This window comes from Lampris incognitus, chromosome 6, assembly GCF_029633865.1.
Source record: "Lampris incognitus isolate fLamInc1 chromosome 6, fLamInc1.hap2, whole genome shotgun sequence".
Lineage (NCBI taxonomy): Eukaryota > Metazoa > Chordata > Actinopteri > Lampriformes > Lampridae > Lampris > Lampris incognitus.
The window spans coordinates 35,615,904-35,630,528 of NC_079216.1; the positions used below are offsets into that span (position 1 = coordinate 35,615,904).

The window sequence follows — 14,625 nt, forward strand, 5'->3', positions numbered from 1 at the left end:
GTATCGTAGTAACTTTTTGACGACAGGCTGACGCTACTCAAAGCGATGTTGTTTTTTTGTTAGCTTAGCTATTTTTTTCCCACAAAAGGACAAGTGATTGTTCAGTATTATGTACTTGGTTGATCGCGATAATCGCAGTTTGTTAATGAGCACACACAAAACATGTGAGGGTCACAAATTAATAACACTTTGATCAGAGAGGACACCAGAATGCCTTTAGCCTATTCTTTATTAGAGGTCGGGTAGCAGAGGCGTTAAAGTTACTACGATACTGATATATTATGCAGCAACAGTTCCTGTATTAAATAGTTGGCTGATGGCGATTACCATTACTTGTTAATAAGGGCTCACAAAACGTGTGGAAAAGTGTATTCAATCACAAAAAACAAAAAAAAACACGGTTTGCGTCGGACATGGTCAAAGATCTCAAATCCTCAATTGATTTTAATAGCGAGTAGGCTCATGGGCGTGCCTAGCGCAAGCAAGGACGCCTGGCCAATCCTAGCGCTTGGACGCCTGGCCAATCCTAGTGCTTGAATGCTACACAGGGCGTGTCTTGCCCAGAAAAGTAGTGGGTTTCATAATAACGCGCTAGGGTCCTCAGGGCCTGAGTCCGGTGATGGAGAATGTGTAGGTGTCCCAGCTCTGGTGGTGAGGAGTGGGAACTCAGGCGAAGCCGAGCATCGTGGAGGCCCAGAGGGAACGGAAGAGGTAGGTTGCGGGGGTTGTGAGTGAAACCCTAACACTTTAGCACAGTCCCGCAATATAAGAGGTAACGTTTCTGGTGCGGTATTAGTATCTAAATAGTTATTAAGCTCTGCCGTGATTAAGGTGGTAAATTCTTTATCATCAAGGAGGGACGCATTAAGTCTCCATTGTTTTGAGGTTGGTCTATGACCTACATCCCACAAAAGTATGACAGGTGAATGGTCAGAGATAGTAATGTGTAATATTTCTGTCTACTACTCTATGCAACTCTGACTTACGGTGAAAAAGTAATCAACCCTAGAATAGGATGCATGTCTAAATGAATATTATGTAAAGCCCCTGTTTCTTGGAAATTTACTTCTCCAGACATCCACAAGGCCCAATTCAAGAGTTTGGTGTTTGAGCATTTTGCTCATTTTGCGGAGGGGAGCTTCCGATACAGGTTGTTTATCCATGCGTTGTGACAAAACACAGTTTAAACCCCCTCCCATCAGTAAAAGTCCAGATACTGTATTAGATTGTTTTGCTAAATCCAGGTTCATTTTCATTCAGTGCATATACATTTATTTCTTAAATTTATTTCTGAATTTTCCCTTTTTCTACCAATTTAGTGACCAATCGATCCCTATTTTAATTCAAACACCCACCCTCGTACTGTATGTGTTCGCCAACTGCATCTCTCTGGCTGGCAGTCTCGAAGGAGACGCCTCGCCACTTCCGTGACAAGGCGACTCCAGGCCGAACCACTGCTTTTTCCGACACACACAGAGACCCATTCATGTGACGAACACAAGCCAACTCCGCCCCCCTCCTGAAGACAGCGTTGCCAATTATTGCTGCTTCATCGAGTCCGGCCATAGTCGAATGTGACGAGACCGGGGCGCGAACCCCGGTCCCCAGTGGGCAACTGCATCGGCACAAAGCCGATGCTTAGACCGCTAAACCACCCCGGACCCATTGTGCATATGCATTTATTAAGGATACTTCAGTACCATCAATTAATTAATTTACCAAAATATATCTCCCCTCATTGTCTTTATTTACACTGCTCAAAAAAATAAAGGGAACACATAAGCAATGCAATGTAGCTCCAAGTCAATCACACTTTTGAGATATCAACCTGTCCAGTTAGGAAGCAACACTGATTTGTGACTCAATTTCACCTGTTGGTAAACCCCTATAAAAGGAATGGATTTGCAGGTGGTGGCCACAGACCATTTGCCTGTCCTCATCTTTTCTGGCCGATCTTTGGTTAGTTTTTCATTTTGCTAGTGCCCTCACCACTAGAGGTGGCATGAGGCGGTATCTGCAACCTACAGAAGTTGCTCAGGTAGTGCAGCTCATCCAGGATGGCACATCAATGCGTGCTGTGGCAAGAAGATTTGATGTGTCTCCCAGCACAGTGTCCAGAGCATGGAGGAGGTACCAGGAGACAGGCCAGTACACCAGGAGACGTGGAGGGGGCCGCAGGAGGACAACAACCCCGCGGCAGGACCGCTATCTGGTCCTTTGTGCAAGGAGGAACAGGAGGAGCACTGCCGGAGCCCTACAAAACGACCTTCAACAGGCCACTAATGTGCAGGTTTCTGCTCAAACAGTGAGAAACAGAATGCATGAGGATGGTATGAGGGCCCGACGTCCACAATTGGGGCCTGTGCTCACAGCCCAACACCGTGCAGCCCGATTGACCTTTGCCAGAGAACATCTTGGTTGGCAGATTCGCCATTGGCGCCCTGTGCTCTTCACAGATGAGAGCAGGTTCACACTGAACACATGTGACAGACGTGAGAGAGTCTGGAGACGCTGTGGAGAACGTTCTGCTGCCTGCAACATCCTCCAGCATGACCGGTTTGGCGGTGGGTCAGCGATGGTCTGGGGAGGCATATCCTTGGAGGGCCGCACAGACCTCTATGTGCTAGCCAGAGGTACCATGACTGCCATTAGGTACCGGGATGAGATCCTCAGACCCATTGTCAGACCATATGCTGGTGCAGTGGGCCCTGGGTTCCTGCTCATGCATGACAATGCTCGTCCTCATGTGGCCAGAGTGTGTCAGCAGTTCCTGTATGTCGAGGGCATTGATGCTATGGACTGGCCTGCACGTTCCCCAGACCTGAATCCAATCGAGCACCTCTGGGACATCATGTCTCGTACCATCCGCCAACGCAATGTCGCACCACAGACTGTCCAGGAGTTGACCGATGCCCTGATCCAGGTCTGGGAGGAGATCCCTCAGGAGACCATCCGTCGTCTCATCAGGAGCATGCCCAGATGTTGTAGGGAGTGCATACAGGCACGTGGAGGCCACACACACTACTGAGCCTCATTTTGAATCGTCTTGAAGAATTTCCACAGAAGTTGGATCAGCCTATGTTCTCATTTTCCACTTTGATTTTGAGTATGATTCTGAATCCAGACCTTAATGGGCTAATGATTTTGATTTCCATTGATCATTCTTAGGTTATTTTGCTCTAAACACATTCCTCTGTCTAATAAATAAAGATTTTCAGCTGAAATATTTCATTCATCGAGGTCTATATTGTGTTTTTAGGTGTTCCCTTTATTTTTTTGAGCAGTATATTAATGTTGGTGTGAAATTGATTTGTCTATGTATTAGGATAGCTACTCCCCTTTTCCTTCCTGGCTCGTGTGAAGAATAGTATACTTTGTCTGCCCAGGACTTTTTAAGCTTAATATGTTCACCATCAGAAAGATGGGTTTCCTGTAGAAATGCTGTCTGACAATTCGCTTGTTTCAATTGGTTTAGAACTTTCTTTCTCTTGACAGGGCTATGAAGACATTTAACATTATAGCTTATAATTTTAAGTGATCCCATTAATTACAGTTTATAATTCATATTTTGATCCCTTGATGATAATAATGTATAACTAGTATGTTTTTGTGGCATGAGAAAGAGTATTGAATAAAAAAGTAAATAAATAAAAAGGAGTGGATTACCCATAATCTTCTCAATACAGTAGTACTATACATTCTCGTTTTTAGAAAAGGCCATTTAAAAGCCTGGATAAAGAAATAGTGTGGTGGTCTCATTGTCCTTATTCTTAATGCAGGATCCAGGGGGAACAGTGAGATCAGAACTAGTAAAACAATAGAACAGTTAGAACTTAAACTCACTGTCATGCGAGGTGGGGTGGTGGGACCTGGTCCCGGGCTGCAAACTAACAAGCAGCAAAGGGTATATTCTAGATAGAATTTGACTGTATTTATGTGTGCTAAGATATAAAAGATATCGGCTGTTATTCAGGCTACTGTAGACCTCTAACATTAAAAACAAACAAGCAAAACGGCACATAAAAACTAAAAGCTACTCACAATATATTTCTCTGGATTACAATACCTGGTACGTTTAGACATCTAACAATGGGTTCAATAAAGAGAGAAGGATTCGAACCAGGTGGATGATGCATGGTTTAAACCTTTAAGTCTTTACGGCACTCAGTGATGAAGTCACAAAAATATTGTTGCTTTTAATATGGGCAGGAAAAGTGTGTTCCGTTACTTCTCCATCTCAGGGATGACTTTCTTCTGTACATATTCCAAGGCCTTTATGGGATCCAGAAACTCCTGCTCATTTTTGTATGAGATTCGCAGTCCAGCAGGGAAGAGGAGACAGTAGCAGACTCCTGGTCCTCGTAACATCTTCCTCACGTCCGTGAATGCAGCTCTGGCTTTGGTGACGCTGGCGGTGTAGTTGGGGAATATGGGTATCCATCTCCCGTTGTGACTGAGTGGAGCTCTGTCCCAGGCTCTTTTCAGGATCTCCGCAGCATCTCCATCATAGCGTAATTTGGCAATGATAATCCGCAGTCTGTCCCTTGGTTTCCACTGGGTAAGGCTACGGTGTGATCGATCCGATTTTTATGTCTCGGTCCATCTGCAGTTCTTCTTTAAGAAGTTTGGAAACAGCCGCGGGAGAACTCGACCATGGCTGTTCTTCGATGCCAGCTAGCCGTACATTCCCCCTTCTCATTCTACCCTCCAAGTCTTCATTCTTTTCTTTAAGTTTTTCAACTTTGCTTTGAAGGCAGGTTACGGCAGTTTTTAGCGAAGCCACTTCGCCAGACCGTGTTGATAGTGCTTCCGCCATATCCTTAAAGTCCACCTTCATAAGATCGATTTCAGATCAGATTGTGATTGTGTTATTAGCGATTTCTGATCTTAAGGCTTGCAATTAATTTTTCAGGGCATTAAAGTCTTCAGCTAATGCAGCCTTCAATTCTTCCTTTACTATTTTAGATATATCTCTCCTCAGGGATGATAGGATATCTGACTTGATCACTTTGGTGGTTATACCTGTAGCTTCAGTTCAGGTGGGAGAGGCTTGATTTGGGCTGCTTGAAGTACTGTGCATCGGAGGGGTTGCAGGCCTCACTGGGTTATATTGATATTTACGGAGGTTTGTCGCCATTCAGTCGGTAAAAAGACGTCTTACTCCATATCTTGCTCACTAGCGCCCCCCACAGCTTGCTTTTACGTTGGGGTAAGCTCCCTTAGCCTTTTGTCTTCCCAAACTCACCCACAAGGCAGCAGGGCAGTGGTTGATAGGTGTAAGCGCATGTCCACCAGGTGGGCCTGTACACCATATCTCTGGGGCCCACTGCTGCTCCGAGATCCTCTGCCAAGTTAGCCTGGGGCCGCAAGACCCCAGTTACCATGTGTGGCCGTGGGGAGGCCTGGCAGGAGTCTTGGTGAAGGAGGCTATGTACTGGCAAGGGAAGGCTTACATGCTAGGATGCTTCCCTATTCGCCACAAGGGCTGGCCAGCGGCAGCAAGCTAAAAGCAGGAGGGTTGCAAGCAGGTTGGAAGAACACATGCACCTTCCCTCCAACTACGTGCTGCTGCACTTGAGACACACACACACACACACACACACACACACACACACACACACACACACACACACACACACACACACACACACCCCAGGGCTAGCAGGGATTCAGTATCTTGCTTACAAAAACTTCAGAGGGGTGGACTCTTGCTGACAGAGGTGGATCAGCCAGTTTTTAAACCTTATTTTTTAACTGATTGTGTTCACTGTTTTAAAGTGATGTTTCTACTCTTTGTGTCATTAGTTAATTTATGAAGACTGAATAACCTGTATTGTTCCTAAGGGTATCTCCACTCTTATTTATCACATTACTTCATGGACAACCTTTTCCTGGTGTTATTCACTCAAGCATAATAAGGATATATATGTGGTATGCTTAGCTCAAGGAATAATAATAAAAAAAAAAAATTTTTTAAAAACGGGACCTTTACATTATTCGACCAACCTGTCAGCAGATAATAAAGATTTAATCACAGATTCCAAAAAGCATCAAATTATTTACCGGGACGGTACATAAGATAGAGAGGGACATCTGAAATTGTGAGAGTTTAGGATCAGGGGTCTGAAACAGTATGTGTTTGTGCCTTTTCAATGTAATCTCAATAGTTGTGATTTTCAACTCATAATTTCTTCCTCTTCTCCACCTTGTCTCTGTGAGCCCAACAGACTAAGTTTGCATCCCCACCTTATGTCAAAAAAAAAGGTCTGAAATGTTGCCTTTTACCATCTTGAGCTACTCCTGTCCTGTTTTGAGGCATATTCACACTCACATGAGTTTGTGCATTCATGCAACTCAATATGCAAGCCTCCCAACTAAACCATTTCAGAAGATTACAAAAGCTTTTCATTTGAGAAACTACTAGGTCGTTTTCCACCAGCGTAACAACCCGAACCTTTTAGGGGGCCAGCAGCTTTGCTCTTGTTTCCACTAGAGGAACTACCCCTGACTGGAACTCTTACTGGGACTATTACGGGAACGTCTGTAGTCCCTGCTCTGGGGTAGGTATTTCTGACCGGCCCTGAAAACCTGCTGGGCGGGGCTCGACGCTGATTGCTTGAACGTCAGAAGCAACCAGCCCACTACTTCGGTGTTCAACAAGCGCCTGTTGAACACCGAGTACAACAACACAGCGCTTGTTGAACACGAGTAATACTAGGAGATTTCCTCTTCTAGTATTACTCATCTACTCTCAAAGTTTGCCATTATCAACATAAAGTTAGCCATATAGGCTAACACAACAAACAGCAGTGAAGCATCCATCTCATTTCCCTCCAAGTTGATCTATTGTTGTCGCAGGCACCAGGGCGCACTGTAATTACGTCGTGGCGAAAGCTGTCACAAAATGTTGACGTCAACCATGAGCCCGGTGGTTCCTACATCGCTATGGAAATACGACACTCGAGAGGGATGACTACGGGGTAGTTCCACTTGTAGTTCATGCCAGCCTGGGAGTTTGTGTAGTTCTTCCTATGGAAAATCGCCTACTGATGTACTGGGAGCTTTGTGAGAAGCTCAAGGTCACCTTCAAAAAGAGATTTCACTGTTGTCACCTAGCCTGGGGGCTGTTTTGTAGTTCTGAAGTAGTGTCTCTTACCTTCCTCATGGCCTCCAGCTCGATCTGCTTGGTTTCATTGGCTGTCTGCAGCTCCCTCATCCTCAGCACCAGTTCCTCCTGCTCCGCCTGCTGCCTCAGTCGCTGCTCCCTGCGCTTCTGACGGGCCTCCCGGTGGGGTGCTGCTCGACCCAGCCGCAGCAGGGTCACACACGTCTGGATGGCTGAAGGAAGACATGAACATGTTTGATTTGTCAAATAAGAATTTATCCTCCTAAAGATGAATAATTTGCAATATTTGATATAATTTCATGGCATAACCATCCCCTGTGATGGCCTGGCAACCTGTCCAGGGTGTCTCCCCACCTGCCGCCCAATAGCTGCTGGGATAGGCTCCAGCATCCCCGCAACCCTGAGAGCAGGATAAGCGGTTTGGATAATGGATGGAGGATGGACATCACAGAAAATGTTATCAGACTGATTATACATACTGCCAATTTGTTTATTATATCTGCTGACTAAATATCTACTACTACTACTACTTTTGGCTGCTCCCGTTAGGGGTCACCACAGTGGATCATCCGTTTCCATCTCTTCCTATCCTTTGTATCTTCCTCTGTCACACCAGCCACCTGCATGTCCTCTCTCACCACATCCATAAACCTCCTCTTTGGCCTTCCTCTTTTCCTCTTCCCTGGCAGCTCCATATTCAGCATCCTTCTCCCAATATACCCAGTATCTCTCCTCCACATACTATGTCCAAGCCATCTCAATCTTGTCTCTCTTGCTTTGTCTCCAAACCATCCAACCTGAGCTGTCCTTTTAATATACTCATTCCTAATCCTGTCCTTCTTCATCACTCTCAATGAAAATCTTATCATCTTCAACTCGGCCACCTCCAGCTCCACCTCCTGTCTTTTCGTCAGTGCCACTGTCTCCAAACCATACAACAAGGTTTACAAGATGGTCTCACAATCATCTTGTAAACCTTCCCTTTAGCTCTTGCTGGTACCCTTCTGTCGCAAATAACTCCTGACACTCTTCTCTACCCACTCCACCCTGCCTGGACTCTCTTCTGCACTCCCCATTACTTGGATAGTTGACCCCAAGTATTTGAACTCATATGCCTTCGTCACCTCTACTCCTTGCATCCTCACCATTCCACTGTCCTCCTTCTCATTCACACATATGTATTCTGTCTGGCTCCTACTGACTTTCATTCCTCTTCTCTCCAGTGCATACCTCCACCTCTCCAGGCTCTCCTCAACCTCTACCCTAACTCTCACTACAGATCACAATGTCATCCGCAAACACCATAGTCCACGGAGACTCCTGCCTGATCTCATCCGTCAACCTGTCCATCACCATTGCAAGCAAGAAAGGGCTCAGAGCCCTTATTAAATTGCTTAAATTAAATTAAAAATTAAACTGCTGATTAAATATACAGACCCATATTTGTACACAAATATGGGTCTGTATGACTTTAATGATGGTCACCCCGCTCGCGTGTGGAATGGACTACGGATCATTACGGATTTTAAAAACAAGCCTTGCTTGGCTGTGAGTGTGGATCCCTTCCTAGCTGACAAACTGAATGTGTTTTACGCACGCTATGAGGCTAACGGCACCAACAACAGCCAAATGGCCACAGTAGACAGCGGGAACCCCCATTCACCGTCACTGAGAGCGATGTGAGGAGGGTCCTTAGGGGGGTAAATGGCAAGAAAGCTGCAGGGCCTGACGAGATCCCTGGCTGGGTCTTAAAATCCTGCGCTAACCAGCTATCTTCAGTGTTTACATACATCTTTAACACATCCCTGGCCCAAGCCGTCATCCCCTCATGCTTCAAGCGGTCCATTATTGTCCCTGTGCCAAAGAACAACAGTTCATCATGCCTGAATGACTACCAACCACAGGCTCTGACGTCAGTAGTGATGAAGTGCTTTGAGAGATTGGGGAAAGAGTTCCTCTGCTCATCCCTGCCCAGCTCATTCGACCCCCTCCAGTTTGCCTATGAAAACAACAGGTGCAGAGACGATGCCATCTCCAACCTCTTGCACACCACCTTAACCCACCTGGAAAGGGGGAGACGGACCTACGTACGTATGCTGTTCATTGACTACAGTTCACCGTTTAATACTATAGTCCCCCTCAATCCGGTCACGAAGATAAGGTCATTAGGAATCAACACCCCATTGTGCAATTGGGTGTACAACTTTCTCACTGACCGGCCTCAGGTGGTTGGGGTGGGCCGCCTAACCTCCAGAACATTGATCCTCAACACAGGTGCTCCTCAGGGTTGTGTGCTGAGCCCTCTGCTGTACAACATCTACACACATGACTGCAAAGCCACGGACAGTTCCACCCCCATCATCAAATTTGCAGACGACACAGTGGTAATAGGCCTGATTTCCAACAACAATGAACAGGCCGATCTGAACCAAGTAGTTGACCTGGCACAGTGGTGCCAGTCCAACAACCTGACCCTGAACATCAGCAAGACCAAAGAAATGGTGGTGGACTTCAGGAGACAGCAGGGGAAAGGATACAACCCATTAAAGATCAATGGGGAACCTGTGGAGAGGGTCTCCAGCTTTAAATACCTTGGCATACAAATCGCTGAGGACCTCACCTGGACTCTTCACATCCAGCACACTCTAAAGAAGTCCATACAGAGGCTCTACTTTCTCCGAAGGGTTTCACCCTCCATCCTGAAGACATTCTATTCCTCGGCTGTGGAGAGTGTCCTAACAGATTGCATCACCGCCTGGTATGGAAACTGTTCTGCCCATGACCAAGTTGACCTGCAGAGAGTGGTGCGTTCAGCTGAACACACCACCAGAACATCCCTCCCCATCCTGCAGGACACTTACACCAGAGGGGTGAAGACGAGAGCCAAGAAGATCATGAGCGACACTTCTCACCCTAACAACGGACTGTTCAGGCTATTGGGGTATAGTAGACACCTCTGTAGTCTTAGGGCCAAAACAGAGAGATTAAAGAGAAGTTTCTATCCACAGGCCATAAGAACTCTCAGCATACATATATGACCTTTCACATACTTGAGACAGCTAGGTTTTTATTGATTTATTGTTTGTTTTATTTTGACTTCAGAATGCACTGATCTTTTGTCTTTTATCTCTATATACTAGGCCTATGTCTTTTTTCACACAGTGACAGACTGAGTACCCCCTTTCATTTCACTGCATGTTTTACTCTGTATTTCTGTGCATGTGACAAAGTACTTGAACTTGAACTTGAACTTGAAATACACTCACATGTATAACATATATTTAAACAAATGAACATCCCTGCAGATAAGGTAGCATGGAGGTGGAAGGGTTAGGACTGAATTGTATCTTGTATGAATATATATATATATATATATACACTGGCGGCCTGTCCAGGGTGTCTCCCCACCTGCCACCCAATGACTGCTGGGAAAGGCTCCAGCATCCCCACAACCCTGAGAAGCGGTTTGGATAATGGATGCATATATATATATATATATATATATATATATATATATATATATATATATATATATATATAACACAGATACAGGGTAAAAAACTTTTTCTTCCTGTATCTGTGTTGATATTCCGCTCCTCAGTAGTTGAGCACTTATAGCAACGCCATTGACGGTTTCGGGAAAAAACGCTATATATATATATATATATATACACACACACACACACACACACATTATATATATATATATATATATATATATTATACATATACACATATATAGCGGGGTTTTTTCTTCCGGAAACCGTCAATGGTGTTGATAAAAGTGCTCAACAAATGAGGAGCAGAATATCAATATAGATACTGCTATGTATTAAAAGTTTTTTTTCCTACATCTATATATATATATTCTGCTCCTCATTTGTCAAGCACTCACAACACCATTGACGGTTTCGGAAAAAACGCTATATACACTACCGTTCAAAAGTTTGGGATCACATTGAAATGTCCATATTTTTGAAGGAAAAGCACTGTACTTTTCAATGAAGATAACTTTAAACTAGTCTTAACTTTAAAGAAATACACTCTATACATTGCTAATGTGGTAAATGACTATTCTAGCTGCAAATGTCTGGTTTTTGGTGCAATATATACATAGGTGTATAGAGGCCCATTTCAAGCAACTATCACTCCAGTGTTCTAATGGTACAATGTGCTTGCTCATTGGCTCAGAAGGCTAATTGATGATTAGAAAACCCTTGTGCAATCATGTTCACACATCTGAAAACAGTTTAGCTCGTTACAGAAGCTACAAAACTGACCTTCCTTTGAGCAGATTGAGTTTCTGGAGCATCACATTTGTGGGGTCAATTAAACGCTCAAAATGGCCAGAAAAAGAGAACTTTCATCTGAAACTCGACAGTCTATTCTTGTTCTTAGAAATGAAGGCTATTCCATGCGAGAAATTGCTAAGAAATTGAAGATTTCCTACACCGGTGTGTACTACTCCCTTCAGAGGACAGCACAAACAGGCTCTAACCAGAGTAGAAAAAGAAGTGGGAGGCCGCGTTGCACAACTGAGCAAGAAGATAAGTACATTAGAGTCTCTAGTTTGAGAAACAGACGCCTCACAGGTCCCCAACTGGCATCTTCATTAAATAGTACCCGCAAAACACCAGTGTCAACATCTACAGTGAAGAGGCGGCTGCGGGATTCTGGGCTTCAGGGCAGAGTGGCAAAGAAAAAGCCATATCTGAGACTGACCAATAAAAGAAAAAGACTAAGATGGGCAAAAGAACACAGACATTGGACAGAGGAAGACTGGAAAAAAGTGTTGTGGACGGATGAATCCAAGTTTGAGGTGTTTGGATCACAAAGAAGAACGTTTGTGAGACGCAGAACAAATGAAAAGATGCTGGAAGAATGCCTGACGCCATCTGTTAAGCATGGTGGAGGTAATGTGATGGTCTGGGGTTGCTTTGGTGCTGGTAAGGTGGGAGATTTGTACAGGGTAAAAGGGATTCTGAATAAGGAAGGCTATCACTCCATTTTGCAACGCCATGCCATACCCAGTGGACAGCGCTTGATTGGAGCCAATTTCATCCTACAACAGGACAATGACCCTAAACACACCTCCAAATTGTGCAAGAACTATTTAGAGCAGAAGCAGGCAGCTGGTATTCTATCGGTAATGGAGTGGCCAGCGCATTCACCAGATCTGAACCCCATTGAGCTGTTGTGGGAGCAGCTTGACCGTATGGTACGCAAGAAGTGCCCATCCAACCAATCCAACTTGTGGGAGCTGCTTCTGGAAGCGTGGGGTGCAATTTCTCCAGATTACCTCAACAAATTAACAGCTAGAATGCCAAAGGTCTGCAATGCTGTAATTGCTGCAAATGGAGGATTCTTTGACGAAAGCAAAGTTTGATGTAAAGAAAATCTTATTTCAAATACAAGTCATTATTTCTAACCTTGTCAATGTCTTGACTCTATTTTCTATTCATTTCACAACATATGGTGGTGAATAAGTGTGACTTTTCATGGAAAACACAAAATTGTTTGGGTGATCCCAAACTTTTGAACGGTAGTGTATATACTTTAAAAAAAACATACATATTCTTCTTCTTTTGGCTTATTCCACGTTTCCCAGGGGTCGCTACAGCGGATTTAATTGTTTCTATCGGTACCCTGTGAGGACACAGCACCGATATAGCAGTCTTGTTAATCCGCATAAAGATTTTGCAAAATTTTACATCGGATGCCTTTCCTTGCACAACCACTAACCCTATGGACAGGGCCACAGGTAAAGCATGGGATGCCCATGCCTCGCCATAAGGAGCTAAATATATACAGTGACATATTTCAAACCATCACCGTGCTTTTTGTCTTTTATAATTCATAAGATACTGAAATATACATATTTAATTTTAAAGAAAGATGAAGGTGCCCAAAAAGTAAGGTTGCAAATACTTCTTCTGTGTTGTTACGTTGTAATTATTCATAAAGGACAAGAATCTGAAGTATCTACTCCATTTATCTAATATAATACTTCAGATTCTTGTCTTTTATAATAATTACAACGTAACAACACAGAGTATTTGCAACCTTACTTTTTGGGCACCTTCATATTTCTTTCAACTTAAATATGTACATTTCAGTATCTTATGAGTTATAAAAGACAACAAGCATGGTGATGTTTTGAAATCTGTCACTGGGTATAGTGACAGATTTCAAAGAGGAACATTATCAAAAAAAAAGAAGAAAAAAAAGATCTTCTTCTTTTGGCTTGTTTCCTGGTTCTCAGGGTTCACCTCGGTGGATTTAACAGTTTCCATTGGTTCCCTGTGAGGGCACAGCACCAACAGCAGCCGTTGTTAACCCCGGCCCTGATCAATCCGGTATGGTCTTGTCAATCTGTATACTGATTTGGCAAAATTTTAAGTCAGATGCCCTTCCTGACACAACCACTAACCCCATGGATGGGGGCACAGTTAAAGTGTTGGATGCCGTCCCAGTATTCATGGACTTACGCCCATGCCTGTTGCAATTCAATAAATTAAGAATAAAAAAAGATAATGCTGGATTTATTTTTCTGAAGTTCCCTCTTGGTTGAGTTAGAAAAGGCTGCTGTGATGTTTCTTAAGTGTATTGCAGTATTCGTGGAAGGTTTAAATTATAAGCAAAATCTTCCATTGTAGGTGTACTGCTTTGGTGTTGTAACTCCTGTCTCCTATTCCCATAACACAACACACACTCATCAGTAGCTCAAATGCCAGTGTACAAGAGTCAAAGAAAGTGAACAAGATGTGATTAAACTTGCTGCGACCGGAAAAGTCTTACAAACAGGATCTTTAAGATAAACTGAAAAAAATCTCCGTGAAAAAACAAAACCGGGGGTTCTAACAATCACAGCGTTACTGATTACTTTGACAAATTTTGGAGTCTTTTGTTACCATAAAGAAAGAAAAGTCACAATATACCAAAAGTCGGGGGTTGCAAGAATTGAATTAGGGCAAGAGTCACGTTATTCAGAGCTATACATCGGCAGAATTCAGCCATGATTGATGGCTGTGCAATTAATAGGAATTTCTTGGATTTTCTAGATTAAGAACAAGTGACGCTTCCACTTCTCTTACCCTGGATCCACTCCTGCTTCCTCTTCTTGTCTGAGGCGCTGATTTCGAAGCTTTTGTCTGAGCACTTGATGAAGTACAGGCATTTCTTTCCCTCTTTGTCTGGTAAAGACTGCATGGAAGAACAAGATAAGTCACCTGGAACTCCAGCCGCTTGATAACACACTAGATAGAGAGACACACAGTGTACTGACAATCCTCGAGTTACAATCCAACCCTCTCCATTATTTAATCAATGACTAATGACTATTCCAACACTTTAAAATATCTCTTAAACCAGCCCCCACCCATTTTAAAAAGATTTTCAATTAAAGCCGGAGTTACAACATAAAGGACGCTTGAATCCACCAAAGTACCTCACAGTATGGTGGCTCAACATAGTATTCATCCCCAACAATTATTTCTTAT

At 43.8% G+C, this 14,625-nt stretch overlaps 1 protein-coding gene across 1 annotated transcript in view; it reads right to left on the bottom strand.

Moving 5' to 3' along the window:
* swap70b (switching B cell complex subunit SWAP70b) overlaps positions 1-14,625 on the bottom strand; it is a 60,429-nt gene that overhangs the window by 26,349 nt on the left and 19,455 nt on the right. The window contains exons 6-7 of the mRNA XM_056281559.1: positions 14,221-14,329; positions 7,157-7,338 (exon numbers count right to left, since the gene is read on the bottom strand). Of these exons, the coding sequence (XP_056137534.1) occupies positions 7,157-7,338; positions 14,221-14,329 (291 nt within the window). The remainder of the gene's footprint in view (positions 1-7,156; positions 7,339-14,220; positions 14,330-14,625) is intronic.